Source organism: Euprymna scolopes, chromosome 19 (assembly GCF_053919585.1).
Source record: "Euprymna scolopes isolate OS-2025 chromosome 19, ASM5391958v1, whole genome shotgun sequence".
Lineage (NCBI taxonomy): Eukaryota > Metazoa > Mollusca > Cephalopoda > Sepiida > Sepiolidae > Euprymna > Euprymna scolopes.
In genome coordinates this window covers 52,380,970-52,397,656 of record NC_136500.1, presented here as the reverse complement: position 1 = coordinate 52,397,656, position 16,687 = coordinate 52,380,970, and the positions used below count along the sequence as shown (strand labels likewise).

Sequence of the window (16,687 nt, the reverse complement as noted above, 5' to 3'; positions counted from 1 at the left end):
ATTGTACTTATTTACTATGCCTCCCCACGGGACAGAGTTAGACACCAGGGTCGTTTTTTAACGTGGAGAAAAGGTACAAAAATAAAAATTGTCTCAGTCGTGAAGGATTTCTCCTCCACCGAAAGAGAACAAGAAATAGAATGCAGCATCTGGAGAACAGATACTACACTTTGATCTGGTCCCGAAGGCCAAGACTGTTTAAGACCACGAGTGAACGCGCGTTTTTTTTTTTTTAGTTTAGTTTCATATATATATATTAAAATATCGTTAAACTCACTACTCGTTCAAGCAGCCGCCAATAGCGTAATGGTTAGGAGCCTTGACTGCCGTACAAACGGTCGGGTTTCAATCCTGGTTTGAGGTAGTTGCTTGTCTAGCCGCACTGATGAGCTGCGAAACAGTACTGTATGTGAATGACTATATATATATATATATATATATATATATATATATATATATATATATATATATATATAAAATAAGTATTTTTAAATTTTATCTTTCTAGCTTTAAAAAAAAGTTTAAAAATTTTATCAGCCGGCATAATTTATTTTTAAATATTGAAAAATTTCAGGAAAATTAATTTTTGTTAGATTTTTAAACGTGTGTCAACAGCTTAAAAAAATCGTGTTTTAAAGAGTCGATGTTGTCTCGCATTTTCATTAGTTTTGTATGCTGTAAAAAAATTTTTTTTAATATTAGCAATTTATTTGAAGCTTCTTCTTTTGAATGGTAGAACATTTAGGATGATAATATTGAATTAAATTATAGTTACATCGTGTTAAATACAGGGGGGAGCACGTTAAAACTTACTTTGCTGAATGGAGATGGTGTAAAATCTTTTTTTTTTTTACTGCATTATAATTCTTTATCTTTCGGAAATGAAAATACTGTCACTTTTTGGTTCTTTACGATAATTTCCTCAGCAAGTTGGAACGATGCACCGTGAAGGCATTTTAATAAAAAAAGAAATATTACACTGACTTCAAGACGTTACGAATGCCTACCGGTGACTACCGGTGTCACCGGTATGGACTATCCGTGATGACGTCAGCAGATTAAATTATTTTTGCTCACCGGCCATCTTGTCTTTTAAGACGGTCTTGGTTGAATGCGGGGGCATGCTAAATAAAAGATAAAAACATATGAACCAATGGATTAAATATGCTCGACATTATTTTTTTTAACCAATGAGTCACCAGTTGTCAAAGCCCCAGAACAGTACTTGGAACAGAAGTTAGAAATATAGATAGACTGATGGTTGAATGATGGTAAATAAGAGAACTTAAAATATTGATATACCAAGGTAAGCAACGTTGAGATTGGCCTATACCAGATGGGTGATCATTTCGCTGAATGTTGGAGTATGTCGACATATTCTGCAGCTCTTGCTGTCTCGACCCTATCCTCCCGCTGGATTAGGCTTGCTGGGGCCAGAATATCAGGATGGCTCTGTACAAACCGGCTTCATTTAAAACAAACTCTAGTCGTGTGTCAACCATCATCCCGAGGATGATTGAGATGGTTGTCGCCGTTCTGACGAACGAGCAATAATGTGGTAGATTCAGAATTGTGCGTTGTGTTCCAATATGTTGCTAATTGGTAGATTAAGTCTTTGTCTGGAGATTTCTCTATGATTCTAAGCTTATCGATCTTTCTTTTAATGCCCTTTTTTTTAAACAAAAGAGTCACCACTTATCAAGGTTCGGAGGTCACTCGAGGATGCGGGCTAATAAGTGTACAGTAGTCAATGGGACAATATCGTAATAATCGTTAATAGTGGAAATTTGATAAACTGAATTACTTAAGGAAACATCTCATCAAGAACTTGTTCACGTTGGACTTGAAGACAACCATATTATAGTCAGCTTGAAAGCAGGGAAACAGAAAAGAGTTCCACAGGAGTGCAGTTCGAAGAAGGAAGCTTTGTTCAGTGAATCTATGTTTAGGCACAGATAAAGAGTTAGGGAAATTATTAATAGTGATTTCAGCTAAACGAGTGTTTTTCGTAAAAGTTTCGTTAGCGAGGACCACAAATTGGAGCTTAGACAAGCACGTGCCATGAAAATAACGATAAAACAGAAAATTTCGCAACGTCGCTTCTGCGGGAAAGAGATTGCAGGGAAGAGAAAAGGGCATTCCCCACTAAGCTACGAAGTCTATTTTGAACTCTGTCAAGGCAGGATAAGCTGCTTTTAGCAGCTTCTGCTCAGATGTCGCAACAGTATTCCATCCTTGGACGTACTTGGCTCTAATATAGGTAAAGAATATTTACTGTTTTCTTTATTCCATTTCTTACATGGCCCTGTCGGTGGGGTATTAGAATACGCCGACTGACCCCTGCAGAGGGTAAAAGACCCTCAATGAGGGTCCTGGATATGACCTTAAACTATATCCAGTGGTGAGGTCCAAGTTTGTGGGCTTTGGGGAGTGTGGAGCCACCCTTTAATTACCATTGCTCCCAGGCCCACTCTGACCCGGAGTGGTAGTACCTGTTAGGGTCCCAACTATGGGTTAAATAGAAACCGACGTGAAAACAACAAATATATTCTATTAAAAGAATGTTTTCTTCAAAATCTTTGGATTCGGCATTAAATAACCTGAAAAGGGTTGATATGCCGTAAAACAAAAACAACCAACCAACCAACCATTTCTTACATTTGACAAAGTGTTTCTTAAGTGGATGCGTGTGTTTTAATATGTTCTTCAACTTGAATGTGTAAACGTTTAGCCGTATTAACGTTGTAGAATTATTTGAATTTGTCGCGTTTAAATTATTGAATTAGGAGGAGCGTTCCAAAAGTAATACCTTCCATTTTTTTATTCCACCAGAATGGATCAGAGAGGATTGAATATTGCATTCCTCTGACGGCGGAAATTATGTATTTATGGCCTAAAAGTTTAATTCCTCTGTTGCGGATATTTATAGTAGCGATATTCTAAAAGCAACCCCTGTCATGGACGTGCGTCAGAAGCAGAGATGCGTCATTGAATTCCTGGCAAAAGTGCATTAAGAATAGTGGCGGCTGTAGAAAATAAATCGTGGAGCACAAAAGGCTGCTCGTTTGAATGGTGCCACTCCCGTCTTAGTAGCTGTTCAACCTTTTGTAATTAAAACAATAACAGGCTTAACTTTTGAAACGACCTTTGTATGACAAAGCGTGCTCCGGAGGCCTATACAGAGCTATCATTCAACGCGTGCATCGAGAATGGTGGTGACTATGTCGAAATGTAGGAAAATAAATTCCGGAGCACAAAAAGTCGCTCGTTTTAAAGGTACGAGTCCCGTCTTCGTAGCTCTTCAATTTTTAGAATTAGAATAATAGGGGAATTTACTTTTGGAATGGTCCTCGTATATACATACACTGGCATATACCAGCGATTTAGATCAGGCAGTGTTCCATTATGCAAGTGTTTTGTCATTGCTTTTTTTCTCTTTCTTCTTTATATGACCTTGTACTGGGAGGCCGGAATATGCTAGGTGTCTTGTAAGTTTCACTTTGTAGTGGGATCATTTCACCGCATATTTCGAAGAGTAATGTTTTACGCCAGGTAGAAACCATCATACTCATGCAGAGTGTGCGCAATTCAAATGTGTCTGTGACTTAATAAGCTAATCTGCAAACATTATGAGAAATGTTATGAAAGCACACGTGTTAACCAAGAGACGCATCTTCTTGTCTTTTGCAGGTTACAGAGAGACGGCGTTCGCGCACGCATTGAGTGCAGCCGGCGTTACCCACCAAGTATCAACAGCCTGCAGTCTCGGAAAGTTGAGTTCGTGTGGCTGCGACATGAGGGCACACGAACCGGCCCTTAACTGGGAGTGGGGCGGTTGCAGTCATGATATAGAGTTCGGAGATCTTTTTGCGCAAAAGTTTCTAGATGCCCGTGTTACGGCCAAGGACATTCAAGCACAAATTAATCTGCACAATCACAGAGCAGGTCGTCTGGTAAGAAGGTGTTATTGTCAAATTTTTTTTTTGTGTGTGTGTGTGTTTTGCTACATTAAACGCCAGAAAACTTGAGTGCTTCTCATATATTTCTATTCCTCCCATAACTGAAAAACTATGCCACGTCTTATACTTGGTTCTATAAAAAAAATGCTCTCAAGTTTATTTCTAAAACCAATAACATTAGAAATACATGAATACTTGTATGAATAAAGTATACAATTTTTTTATATCTTGTCACGTTGTAAATATGCTAGCAGGCCGCGCGGCGTTACCCGGTCGTAAAATACGCTTAAATATGATATTTCAATTTATGCAAATTTCGTGTTGATTATTATTACAGAGTCAATTTTCTAGTGCTTATTATATTGTACACAATATATAATGGTTCCCTCGGCGTAGCCGGACTGTAAAATACGCTTAAATATGATATTTTAATTCATGCAGATTACATATTTATTACTATAGAGCTAATAATCTATAAATTATTATTTTTTAAAGAAACATGACTTGGGTGTCATCAGCTAGAATCGAAATCAAAACATATAACTCTGTAGCTTTATTCGTTACCCTCCGAGCGACGTCCGCACAAATATAATAAAATTAAAAATTATGTTGTTTAAACAGTAAATGTATATTTTCGCAAGCATAGAAAAGCACTTTAACTCGACTTACGCTTACCATGTTCCGTTATTTTTGTTTTTAATTTTGACCAATCAGCAGATAGTTTATCAAAGCTAAAAAAAAAACAAAGCGAATTTGTTTTGCGCGTCAAAATCCCCCATGTACAAAGTTTCAAGTGTGGAAATTAAAATTGACAAATGTGTTGCGTAGACAATGATTCTCAGACAAACGGACATGGTCACTCGTGTATATATATATATATATATATATATATATATATATATATATATATATATATATATATATATATGTATTCAGACTTGTAGAATACTTTTTAATCGGTTTTCATCCGGAAACACATGCTGCTAAATCGGTACGTGAGGGTCGTGTGTTTTTTTTTTCCATTCGATAATCGCGTGCGGGAATGGTTTACATGACAGATTCATTATCTTAAAAATAAGTAGGTTTGAAAACAGTTTTTGATCGTGTCAAACCGGCCTAATGGCTATCGTATTTGACTCACTGTTTTTAGATTTTGATTTCAATCTCAGCCCGAATATTTTCTTTTTTTTTTAACTTACAAGAAATGAACTGTTTAGAAAAAATATAATACAAGCATACGTATGTCTCAGTTTACACCGGGCGACCCGCTCATGTATATATATATATATATATATATATATATATATATATATATATATATAGTAAATTTTCATATGCCAATAGGTTTTAAGCCAAAAAAGGTTGACTTAAGGACTAAGCTACAAAATTATCACATTTTATAATTGAGCATTAATATACTGTGTGTGCAAAATCAAGACTTCAAGACAAGGTGTTGATGGCAACGTAAAGTGTATTTCATTTTATGTTACAATTGTTTCAATGTCCTGTTCGACAATTTCAAGCAACAAAATTTCAAGCGACAAAATTTTCAAACGATATAATGCTATATATATAAAGTAAAAATATTGCACATTAGAATTCACCACATTTATTATTCGAAATAATGAATAGAGATTCCAAGTGGTTAATTTCTTCTATGGAGCTTCAAAGAATGGTTGTTATCCTCAAAGGAAAACATTTAGCAAAATAACATTTATAAAACCTTGCTTTAGGATTGTCTTATAAATATTTATATTTATATATGATTTTTAATTTTCTAAAATTCTCCAGTTTGTAAACTTGAAATCTCTGACATAAAAAACGGGCCCCAACTCTAATTAGGCCCCGTTTCTTAGTGTTTTGTTCGAATGAAATGAAACTTTGGTCATAACTTGTTTATTATATTCAAAACATCTCATCAAAAAATTAGGGCCTTTGGCCTTTTTTTTCTCCGTTGACTGTAAAATGCTCAGAAAAACAATTGAATGTCCTCTGTTTTTTGGAGTGGTGTCACCCTGTATCTATCTATCTATCTATCTATCTCTCTCTCTCTCTCTCTCTCTCTCTCTATATATATATATATATATATATATATATATATATATATATATATATATATATATATATATATATATATACTGTGTCAATCGCTTTATTGAAGATTGGTAAAATATCAATATTTCACTAAATACACGTCACAAAAAATGAAAAGTGCACCATCAAAGGGCTGCTTTAAGGTTAGTTATTTCCCAAAAGTTTATTAAAATTCATGCGATATTCACGAAGTTATATTTTATTTATTATCAAGGAACTTATACTGTCCATCGCTTTATTGCAGATCTCTTAAAATGCCACAAAATCAGGTGATTAAAGGTTATTGAGAAGCAAAGGATATTTGCTGGACTCGCAGAAGGATTGTCCATCAAAGATCTAGTCACGGAGCTGGAAAGGGATCCAAGAACTTTAGCCTAATTTTTGAACAACCTGAACACCAAATCCAGAAAAATAAGGCGATCAAGAGAAACCTTTCACATCGTGAGATTCGGAAAATTTGTAGGGAAGTCAACCGAAATACAAACAGCATCAGTGCTTTCGTTTTTGCAAAAGATGGAATCGCTCCAAGATCCAGGCATGCCCGATACAATGTGTTGAATAAGACTGCAAGGAACATCAAACATCTTCCAAGGTCTCCATTGAGCAAACAATATAGGGAAAAACGAATGGCTTGGACACAGAATTACATAAAAATGGATTTCTAACAGGTCATATTTAGGGATGAGGCCCATGCTACTCTTGACGATCCGGATACATGGACCAAAGTTGAAAACCCGAACGGAACTCCAATCCGTTACAGAGTTCATCGCCAACAAGAAGGTGGAGACATCATGTTTTTGGCGGAAATCATTGAGGATAAGTTGGTTGGACCATGCCGAGTTCCAGAGGGGGTAAAGCTTATCAGCAATGCGTACACGGCCTTTTTGGATAACCATTTGTCGACATGACTAGATGACCTACCATTGTCATGTCGCTTTCAGATGAGTTTTATGCATGACAATGTACCATCCCAATTCTGCTGGGGCGACTGCAGCCTTCATTGAATCTTTAGAATTCATTGGATAAACTCTCATTACCTGTCTACCGTGTTCTCCAGACCATAACCCCATTGAATATCTCTGGTCAATATTAAAAGGAGGAGTGTATGAGGGACAAGGCGAAAAAGAAGGAATTAGACGTATCGCCAATACTAAATTGCTGATTAATATTACTTTATTTATGACAGCTATCCACCAAAATATCTCATCTGTGCTTTATTCAGTAGATTAACTTACCAAAATGACTATCTTATTAAAACTCATATGTATGAACAATATGCAAGAGTCGATTAGGGCAATGAAAATTGTATATACGAATGGAAAATGGAATATATACAATGAAAATATTGCATTAATAAAAAGACGCCAAGAAATGTAGCAGACACCCAGTCGAAAAAGGAAATGCAGGCTTGTAACGTTTTATTAAAAACTGCATTTCTGGCAAATTAATAAATATGTCACCTAATTAGGGGTTGGGGAATTATTCAGAAAAATATGAAGAAATCGGCGAGGCGGAAAAATGAAGAAGAGGGAACCTTGATGAAACCAAACACACTAGCTAAGATATGAATTAAGAAGAATAAAAACCATATACTCTAGTGTTGACTGGAATATGATCTATGTTCGTTTTTGCCACCCAATATTTTTGTCTAATTACGTCCGGCCACTACTCACGAATAACTTCTCTCACTCGACATATTTATGTGTTTCTTGCCGAATTTTCCTTAAATTTCATGAAAGGTAATGTCACCTTCTTATTGCTAAAGCACACATTCACGTAATGTTTAAAGGTTTCACTAATGCTTCCACAAGCCATTTGTATACACGTCGATCATATTATTACTCTCATAACTGTTAGTAGGCCAAAAATAACATAACGATTTTCCTTGTTCACGTGCTACAGCCACTAACATTACATTAAGTATGCATACTTTGAAGCCTTCGATCATCAATACGATAGGGCAACGAGCGAAAGCGTGAGCTAAACTCAATTTCATCACCCTCCCTATTGCAAACAGACAAATCTGTCAAGTCAGTTAAACGAAGCTTTTTTCCAACTGAGAGAGCAATTTTTATTACTCAGGCCAGAGATACTTCTTCGTAATTAAAGTATCTTAATCTGGGCATCCTTGACTAGATTGTGCAAATTTCAGCGTTCGTGAAACCAAACTCTCCAGTTTTAATATCTCTACAAATCCCGTAGCTATAATCTAATATAAATGCCTTTCTAGACAACGGTAGTACCCTACCGTAATCTAGAAGTATTAGTAAGATTTTCTTTCACCTTTCAAAACTCGCAATAAAAGGAGCACTCCCCTCAATAGGATTTGAGTGCATCTCCCTCTGGCAAGTGCGTGCTTTTTAAACGCGGAAAAAATACGATTCCCTTCATAAGTCACTGTCTTTCTTCTTGTACATATATCCAAAAAGTAAAATCATCGCGCATGTTGACACATCATAAGGCTTGGCATACAGGGTTCGGCTTCAGAAGCACGTAGATACGAAACATAGGAGGTTTCTTAAACCATAAGAAACTCAAAATGGGGATACTTGAAATCTTGGGAAAAAAGACGACATAGGATGATCGGATAGATATGTGAAACACACACTCTTGCTTTCCTCTTTAGTGAAAGAATTAAGGACGACAGCTGCACTAATCGCTTTTGATGCTGTCGAGCAATACTGGTCCAGCACAATATCTTGACCAAATCAAACGCCAAGTAGCTTGCAAGGTCCATCACTTCAAGTGAAGGATCACTGAAAAGGACCACTCTTCTAAGCTGCAATACACAAGCCCACGGACTTGTCTCCGTTTATTTATTTTCTTATATTTTGTTTTCTAGATATTGCTTTATTGTAGGAACGGATTCGGCCTAAGCCTGTGAAGCAAGGGTTTTAACACCAGCACATAGAGTATCGGTGAAAACGTACATCCCTGGCGAATAGATCTGGGAAGTTTAAAGAGTTTCGACCTATAAACATTCATTACTACTAGTACATCATGATTTGCACACAAGAGGTGAATCCAGGATCGAAACTTCTGGTTGAATCCCGCAGCCGAGTGAGCAGCCTATCAAATGTTTCAGATTGAGTGTTGACTTCTTAAATGACCAAGTGTACCTTGTGCAAGTTATCGTAGATAGTCATACCTTTCACAACATTTTTCGGGATAAAGCAGACGAGGCAGAATAACCAGCAAACGATTTACTAAAATCGTGACAAAAACCTTGAACATGCGTTGAACATCGTTAAGGGCCGAAAAATGTTAATCTCATCTCCACCATCATTTGCTCTTGTGAATCAGCTTTACTAAAGTTAGAAGGAATAGACTTGTTCTTAAACCAAAAATTAAATAAATCAACCAGTAAACAACAAAGATGTGCGACACATTAAAACCCGTTTATAGGGTAAATGATTAACCTTAGAAGCCTCGTGTAGCCTACCTGTTTCTGGGCCTCCAAGACTTCATCTTCGTTTATGGAACTTTTGCACTTTTGTCGCCATCAAGCGGGCAAATTCAGCTAAATATACGTTAAATGTGCCGAGGGCAAACTGGGTTCCTTGGTAAAAAGCTACTGAAATAAGAAATAATATTCTCCAAAATGCTTTCGTTTACGCAGATCATCGGCCATATTTGTTGTTTCTTGGGGCATTTTTAGCCTAACCCTAGTTACTAAAACTTGTTGAAGATAGTCAAGATAACCAAAATATCATAACATTTGCGCCATCCCCCACGCCCACAACTCTATCTAATTGTTCTAACTTTTATCTGCTTTAGAATTTAGATTTAATCGTAAGTTAAAACCAGCTGTAAAAGAATTTTTGTAAGATGATCTCACCGCTTATTCTCAATCACAGCGTCCGTCAGTTTCCGCTTTACTGTTATTAGTAGCTGTTCTCGATAGCGTATAACGATGTGCTGAGATACCAGTAACTATTAGTTTATCTGGATAAGCCTTTTATCTGCTTAAGCTGTAGTATTAAACCTTGGATATTAATAATCCTACATAAACTCTCCAAATTACGAACCGAATACAGCAGTTGTGTCGAAACGGGTCCGTGCCTATCAGTCTATGTCCATACTCTATCACAGGGCTTTGTATAAAAGAGGGGAAAATGTGCGTGTCGGCATTAAATAAACTTTTGATAAAACGCAAAGACTTGTTAATCCTCTGAAACTTTACGTCATTGTCGAACGACCATGAACCATTGAATGAATTACATACATAACAGATAGTTATAGCTTCAAGCTAAGAAACTGTTACTTACCACAAAGAAAGAAATGCAGGAATGCGACCATACTTTGTTGACTTTGAAAATACGTGTCAGCGGCTTGGTGTTGAAACGGCCGGCAATAAATATCTTTTTTCAACGGAAAAACCACTTGTGTCGAATTTTTTTTTTTTTAATTATATTTATTTATTGTTTTATTTTTTGCTTTTTTGCCGGGCATTTAGACATAACGTCGGGTCCATGTGAAAAGTCAGTACTACGTTATAGGTTCTCATTCCGGAATGTATATATGAGATCAAACTTATTGATGGAATTGAGAAATGCTATGGCATTCTGATCATCTTGCGTAGTATCTCTAGTAGGATTCCGTCCGCGATGTAAATCGGGATCCAGAACCGCGTTCCAGTCTCTCGCTAAGATAAGCGTTAAAGAAGTGAGCATGAGATGCTCGATGAAATGACAAAAAATAAAGCAAGCTAAGAATGTGCATGGGGCGTATACTGCCCGATAAGGCAAAATGTCATATACTTAAAATCAAGGGACGACTGGCGCATCTTAGGAGCGATCAACTAGTGAGGCTGCACCTTCTGAGTGAGCATGGAAGTAGGCTGAAAAGATATCGATTACTGATGCAGCACAATCCTCCTGTATACAAGTGGTTTCGTGTAAACGGTGAATTTCCTGCCAAACACGAAAAGTGTAAAAATTTTCTTTCACGCATTTATATATATATTATTATTATTATTATTATTATTATTATTATTATTATTATTATTATTATTACTATTATTCAGGCTGTTATCAACAATGTTGGCAAGAAATGTAAATGTCACGGAATGTCTGGAAGTTGCGAAATGAAAACATGTTGGAAATCGACAGCGGACTTCCGGGCGGTTGGAACTGTGCTTAAAAGAAAATTCTATGCAGCACGAAAGGTAAGAATAGCCACGAAAAAATTCCATATATTTTATACATACATCTATGCATATATATATATATATATGTATATATATATATATATATATATATATATACCACCTTAATGATTTTATTTCTCATCTTCCTCCCTACAGTGTTACTGTTTACTCTCTACCATAGATACCCCATTATTTAGACGCGGCATTTCTAATCTGTTACGTAGCACCTCTTTTCCTTTTCTGATGACAAGCATTAAGTTTCGAAATACCTAGATATAAAGAGCATATATATCTTGTACACCTAATAATAAAATTTCTCCTTATTGAATGAACTATTAAGAAGGATATATGCATTAGTATATATCTTTATAATGTCTTGTTTTCCCCTCTTTTTTCTGTATATATATATATATATATGCATATATATATATGAAGTAAGTTATTACAAGATATATATATATATATATATATATATATAATTATGCATGAAAATCAATTAATAACATTATAACAGCTGATTAAAAGAACATATCCTGAACACACAATGCTATATCTTTTTCAATAAACCTTTCTAATAGTAATATTATTAATAGTAATATAACTATCTTATATGAACGCTCTAATCCAATTTCATATAATATCTGATTATCGGAAGTGTATTTAAAAAAATCTTTCGAATTTTTATAAATTAAAATGACAAATTTGCATTCAAGCATATGAATATTCTAGAGAATACAAACATACACACACACACACACACACATATATATATATATATATATATATATATATATATATATATATAAGTTGCCTGGCAATGCCACAGGGGAGATATGCGAAGCAAGCAAACTGAAGCTGCCTTGCCAGGACACTATATATATATAAAAATGTAGGCGAATTTTAACATATTTAACGGTTTGAAAATATAGGCTCATTTTTACCAATTGTCATAAAGTTTTAACTATAGAATAGTACTCTAACATCCAAAAAGCCTGCAAATTTTCATGTAGTTTTTTCCCATAGAACTAAAGATATGTGCCTTGCCATATTCAATTTGACTACAACGATAGATATATCCATATATATATATATATATATATATATATATATATATATATAACTACTTCATTTACTCACATAAATTTAATATACGAAAGTATAGATTTATGCGTAAACTTTAAGTATTTACTTCAAAAGTGCTCAATACGTAGGTAGAGCTAGTTAGTAATTTATAAAAATATATATGGCGATTAAGCTACACTGAATATTCTGCGTTTCATCCACTATAGGATTCTTCAGGCTTATGCGCGAATTCTGTGGTTGCTTCTTGTTTTTATATATGTTGAGGATTTTTAGTTAGCCAATCAGCTTTCTAGTATCCACCGCGCCCCTTCCTATCAGCCAATGGGCATGCATTTTATCGAACAAAGGATCTGTTTTAGAACAAGGTTAGTGGTTTAAGGTAGACGTTTTCCTTTTTTTTTTAATTATATATATATATAAATATACTTATGTGTACACACATACATGCACATATATATATACATATATATATATATATATGCATATATGTGTGATCGTTTATGTATATTCATGTTTATTTAATTTATTTATTTGTTTGTTTTCTATTGTTATTAGTATTTTTTATTAGTATTTTTATTTATGGTATGGTTGTTCTTGTCCGGGGTTGGTTTTTTATTATTATTATTATTATTAATATTATTATTATTATTATTATTATTATTATTATTATTATTATTATTATTATTATTATTATTATTTATGCTAGTGTTGGTTTTATTTTTTTCATGGTGTCTACTTTTTTATTGTTTATTGTGTTGCTGTTTACATTGTTTTCATTTAGTATTTTGTTATTATGTGCTTTAATTATCATCTCTAAATTTTCGCAACAACTGTAAGATAACTTCAAGGTATTTTTATTGAAGATTTTGTGTAAGGGGTTAGTTGCGGGAAAGTGTTTTTCAATAAGATCTAGAAATTTCTTGCCAAGTTTTGTTTTTAACATTTGATTATCCCTCGATATCAGAAGAACCTTTTAACATTGCCCTAGAATTTGCCGAGGCATATACTGAGATATCCTCAGAAGAAATCAACATCATTAAAAAATGTAGAAAATCAGTTCTAATAAATAACAATAACCAATGGATAAAAACTAAAATGAAAAATTTGTTCGATTTGGCGATGGGTGCCGGAGACTCTGCAGAGGCATCAGATCTTGTGGGATTATTCATTTTATATACCCTCACAAGCATATTCGATAATACGGATATCGACCTATATAGAGATGACGGATTAGCTATAATAAAAAAACTCCAACAAAGTCAAGGGAGAAAACTTTAGAAAATTATACACAAAGAAATGAAAAAATTAGGCCTAAAAGCGGACGTATCAGCTAACATAAAAATAACTAACTTCCTGGACGTCAGGTTAAACTTAGATAAAAACACATATGAACCATACTTAAAAGATAACGCTACTCCAGTTTACGTAAACCCTAAGTCCAACCACCAACCATCAATTATAAAACACATTTATAACTCGATCGTAAGTAGACTCAGTAATAACTCAAGCGATGAAAATGCATTTAACAGGTCAACCAATATCTACGAAACAGCTCTAAAAAATAGTGGATACAAAAATATCGATATCAAATATAAGCAACAAAACACCAACAACTATAATAAAATAAAAAATAGAAGAAAAAGAACTATAATTTGGTATACGGCCCCATACAATCAAATGTTAAAAACAAAACTTGGCAATCTTATTGAAAAACACTTTCCCGCAACCAACCCCTTACACAAAATCTTCAATAAAAATACCTTGAAGTTATCTTACAGTTGTTGCGAAAATTTAGAGATGATAATTAAAGCACATAATAACAAAATACCAAATGAAAACAATGTAAACAACAAAATAAATAAACAATAAAGTAGACACCATGACAAAAATAAAACCAACACTAGCAGAAATAATAATAATAATAATAATAATAATAATAATAATAATAATAATAATAATAATAATAATAATAATAATAACAACAAACCAACCCCGGACAAGAATAACCATACCATAAATAAAAATACTAATAACGAACAAGATAAATGTAACTGTAGACACCGCACACTTTGCCCAGTCCAAAATAAATGTCTAACAAAAAGCGTAGTTTATCAAGCAACAATATTTGCGAAAGAAAACCCGAATAACAAGAAATATTACATAGGCATGACTTCCTTAGATTTCATAACCCGATACTATGACCACAAAAGTACATTCAAAAATAAAAAACACCGTATAAAAAAAACACTAGCGAATAAATACTGGGAACTCAAAGAAAGCGGACATTCGCCGGTAGTCGAATGGAAAATAATGAGACAAGCTACCACGTGCAGACATTTAGACGACCCATGTAAATTATGCCTCCATGAAAAATTTGCTATCCTGTACTTTAAAGAACTCCAAAATCTATTAAACTGTAGACGAGAAATAGCAAACAACTGTGTTCACAAAATAAAACTTACTCTAGGATAGCGATACAAAATAGCTTTAAAACTAACAATAACAATAGAAAACAAACAAATAAATAAATAAAATAAACATAAATATACATAAACGATCACACATATATGTATATATATGTATATATATATGTGCAAGCATGTGTGTACACAATGGTATATTTATATATATATATATATATATATATATATATATATATATATAATAAAAAAAAGGAAAACGTCTACTTTAAACCACTAACCTTGTTCTAAAACAGATCCTTTGTTCGATAAAATGCATGCCCATTGGCTGATAGGAAGGGGCGCGGTGGATACTAGAAAGCTGATTGGCTAACTAAAAATCCTTAACATATATAAAAACAAGAAGCAACCACAGAATTCGCGCATAAGCCTGAAGAATCCTATAGTGAATGAAACGCAGAATATTCAGTGTAGCTTAATCGCCATATATATTTTATAAATTGCTACTATATATATATATATATATATATATATATATATATATATATATATATATATATATATATACCACCTTTTTTGACAATATGCCTTTTTCAATTCTCAAGCTCTCATGATATAATTATATATTCGGGTTTTTCTTTTGTTCTTAGTTTTGTCCGTTTTGTCTTTTTTATTATTTTGCTTCATTTTTTTGTTTATTGGTGTATAATTTTGATTTTATACTGTTATTATTATTATTATTATTATTATTATTATTATTATTATTATTATTATTAATAATAATAATAATAATAATAATAATAATAACAATAACAATAATAATAATAATTACAATAATAATAACAATAACAATAATAATGATAATTCTGATTTCGTTTATCAACGTTTCTCTGGAAAGGGATTGAATTCATTTTCAGAGGATCTCCCTTAATCCCGGCTTCAAACCAGGAGCTTCAAAGATCAAGGGTTTTCCTAAGGATGTTGATGGTACCTATAATTGCAGAGGTCTGAAGGCCGCCTAAAACATTGGGGATTTCTAGTTTTTTCAATTGTCCTTCCAGACGACTTGATACTACTCCTAGTGTACCAACTACGACCGGGATTATTTTTATTTTAACCCCGTGTATACGCATTATCTCCAAGGCCAATGGAGGATAATTGCTCCACTTCTCATTTTCCTTCCCTCTCACATTCCTGTCCTAGAGTACTGAAAAGTCTACAATCTGCCAGTTTTTTGAGACCTTGTCAATGACGACAAAACCCAGACGATTATGTCCCAATTGCTTGGTCGTTATGACACTTTTGTCCCACTATACCTCTACCTTGCCACCCTTACTTGTTTCACATCATCAGGCACCTCCTCAAACCATTTTCCAGCACACTTCACCCCAACCCTCTTACACATCTCCCAATATATCCGGAGTCCCATGCGATCGTGTCTTTTGCGGTACTCTTTCTGAGCCAGTCCACTACACCCTGCTGCAAGGTGCGCAATTGACTCTGAGGTCTTACCACAAATCCAGCATTCTGCAGCAACTTCCTCTCCTAGAACCACTATTTTGAACAATCGTGTTCCTAATGCGTGCTCTTGTGCTGCACAAACAAAAGTTTCAGTACTCTTAGCCAGATACCTAGCTCTAAGCTATTGCCATGGTCTTTCATCAGTCACTTCTGCTATATCCTAGAAGAACCTTCCATGCATTTTCTTCCTAGACAGTTCCTCTGGCCTTTCTCCATCCATACGTTTGACATAATCAGCCTTGGTCTCACATACTTCCACTTTATTAGCCACAACCTTAATCATCCACTCCTCACTTCTAACCACATGCTCCTTCAACGACATCTCCTCGGTTCTAATACAATCTTTTACACTTTTCAATCCTCTCCCATCGTCTTTCCTCTTTTGATACAGCCTTGCTACGCTACTTCGAATGTGAAATATACCAAACATTGCTAAAACTTTTCTTGTTTTGATATCCATG

General features: G+C 34.3%; 1 protein-coding gene across 1 annotated transcript in view; it reads left to right on the top strand.

The window, feature by feature from the left end:
* LOC145303585 (protein Wnt-10a-like) overlaps positions 1-16,687 on the top strand; it is a 197,716-nt gene that overhangs the window by 166,060 nt on the left and 14,969 nt on the right. Inside the window, exons 3-4 of the mRNA XM_080145129.1 lie at positions 3,691-3,953; positions 11,080-11,220. Coding sequence (XP_080001255.1) covers positions 3,691-3,953; positions 11,080-11,220 — 404 coding nt within the window. The remainder of the gene's footprint in view (positions 1-3,690; positions 3,954-11,079; positions 11,221-16,687) is intronic.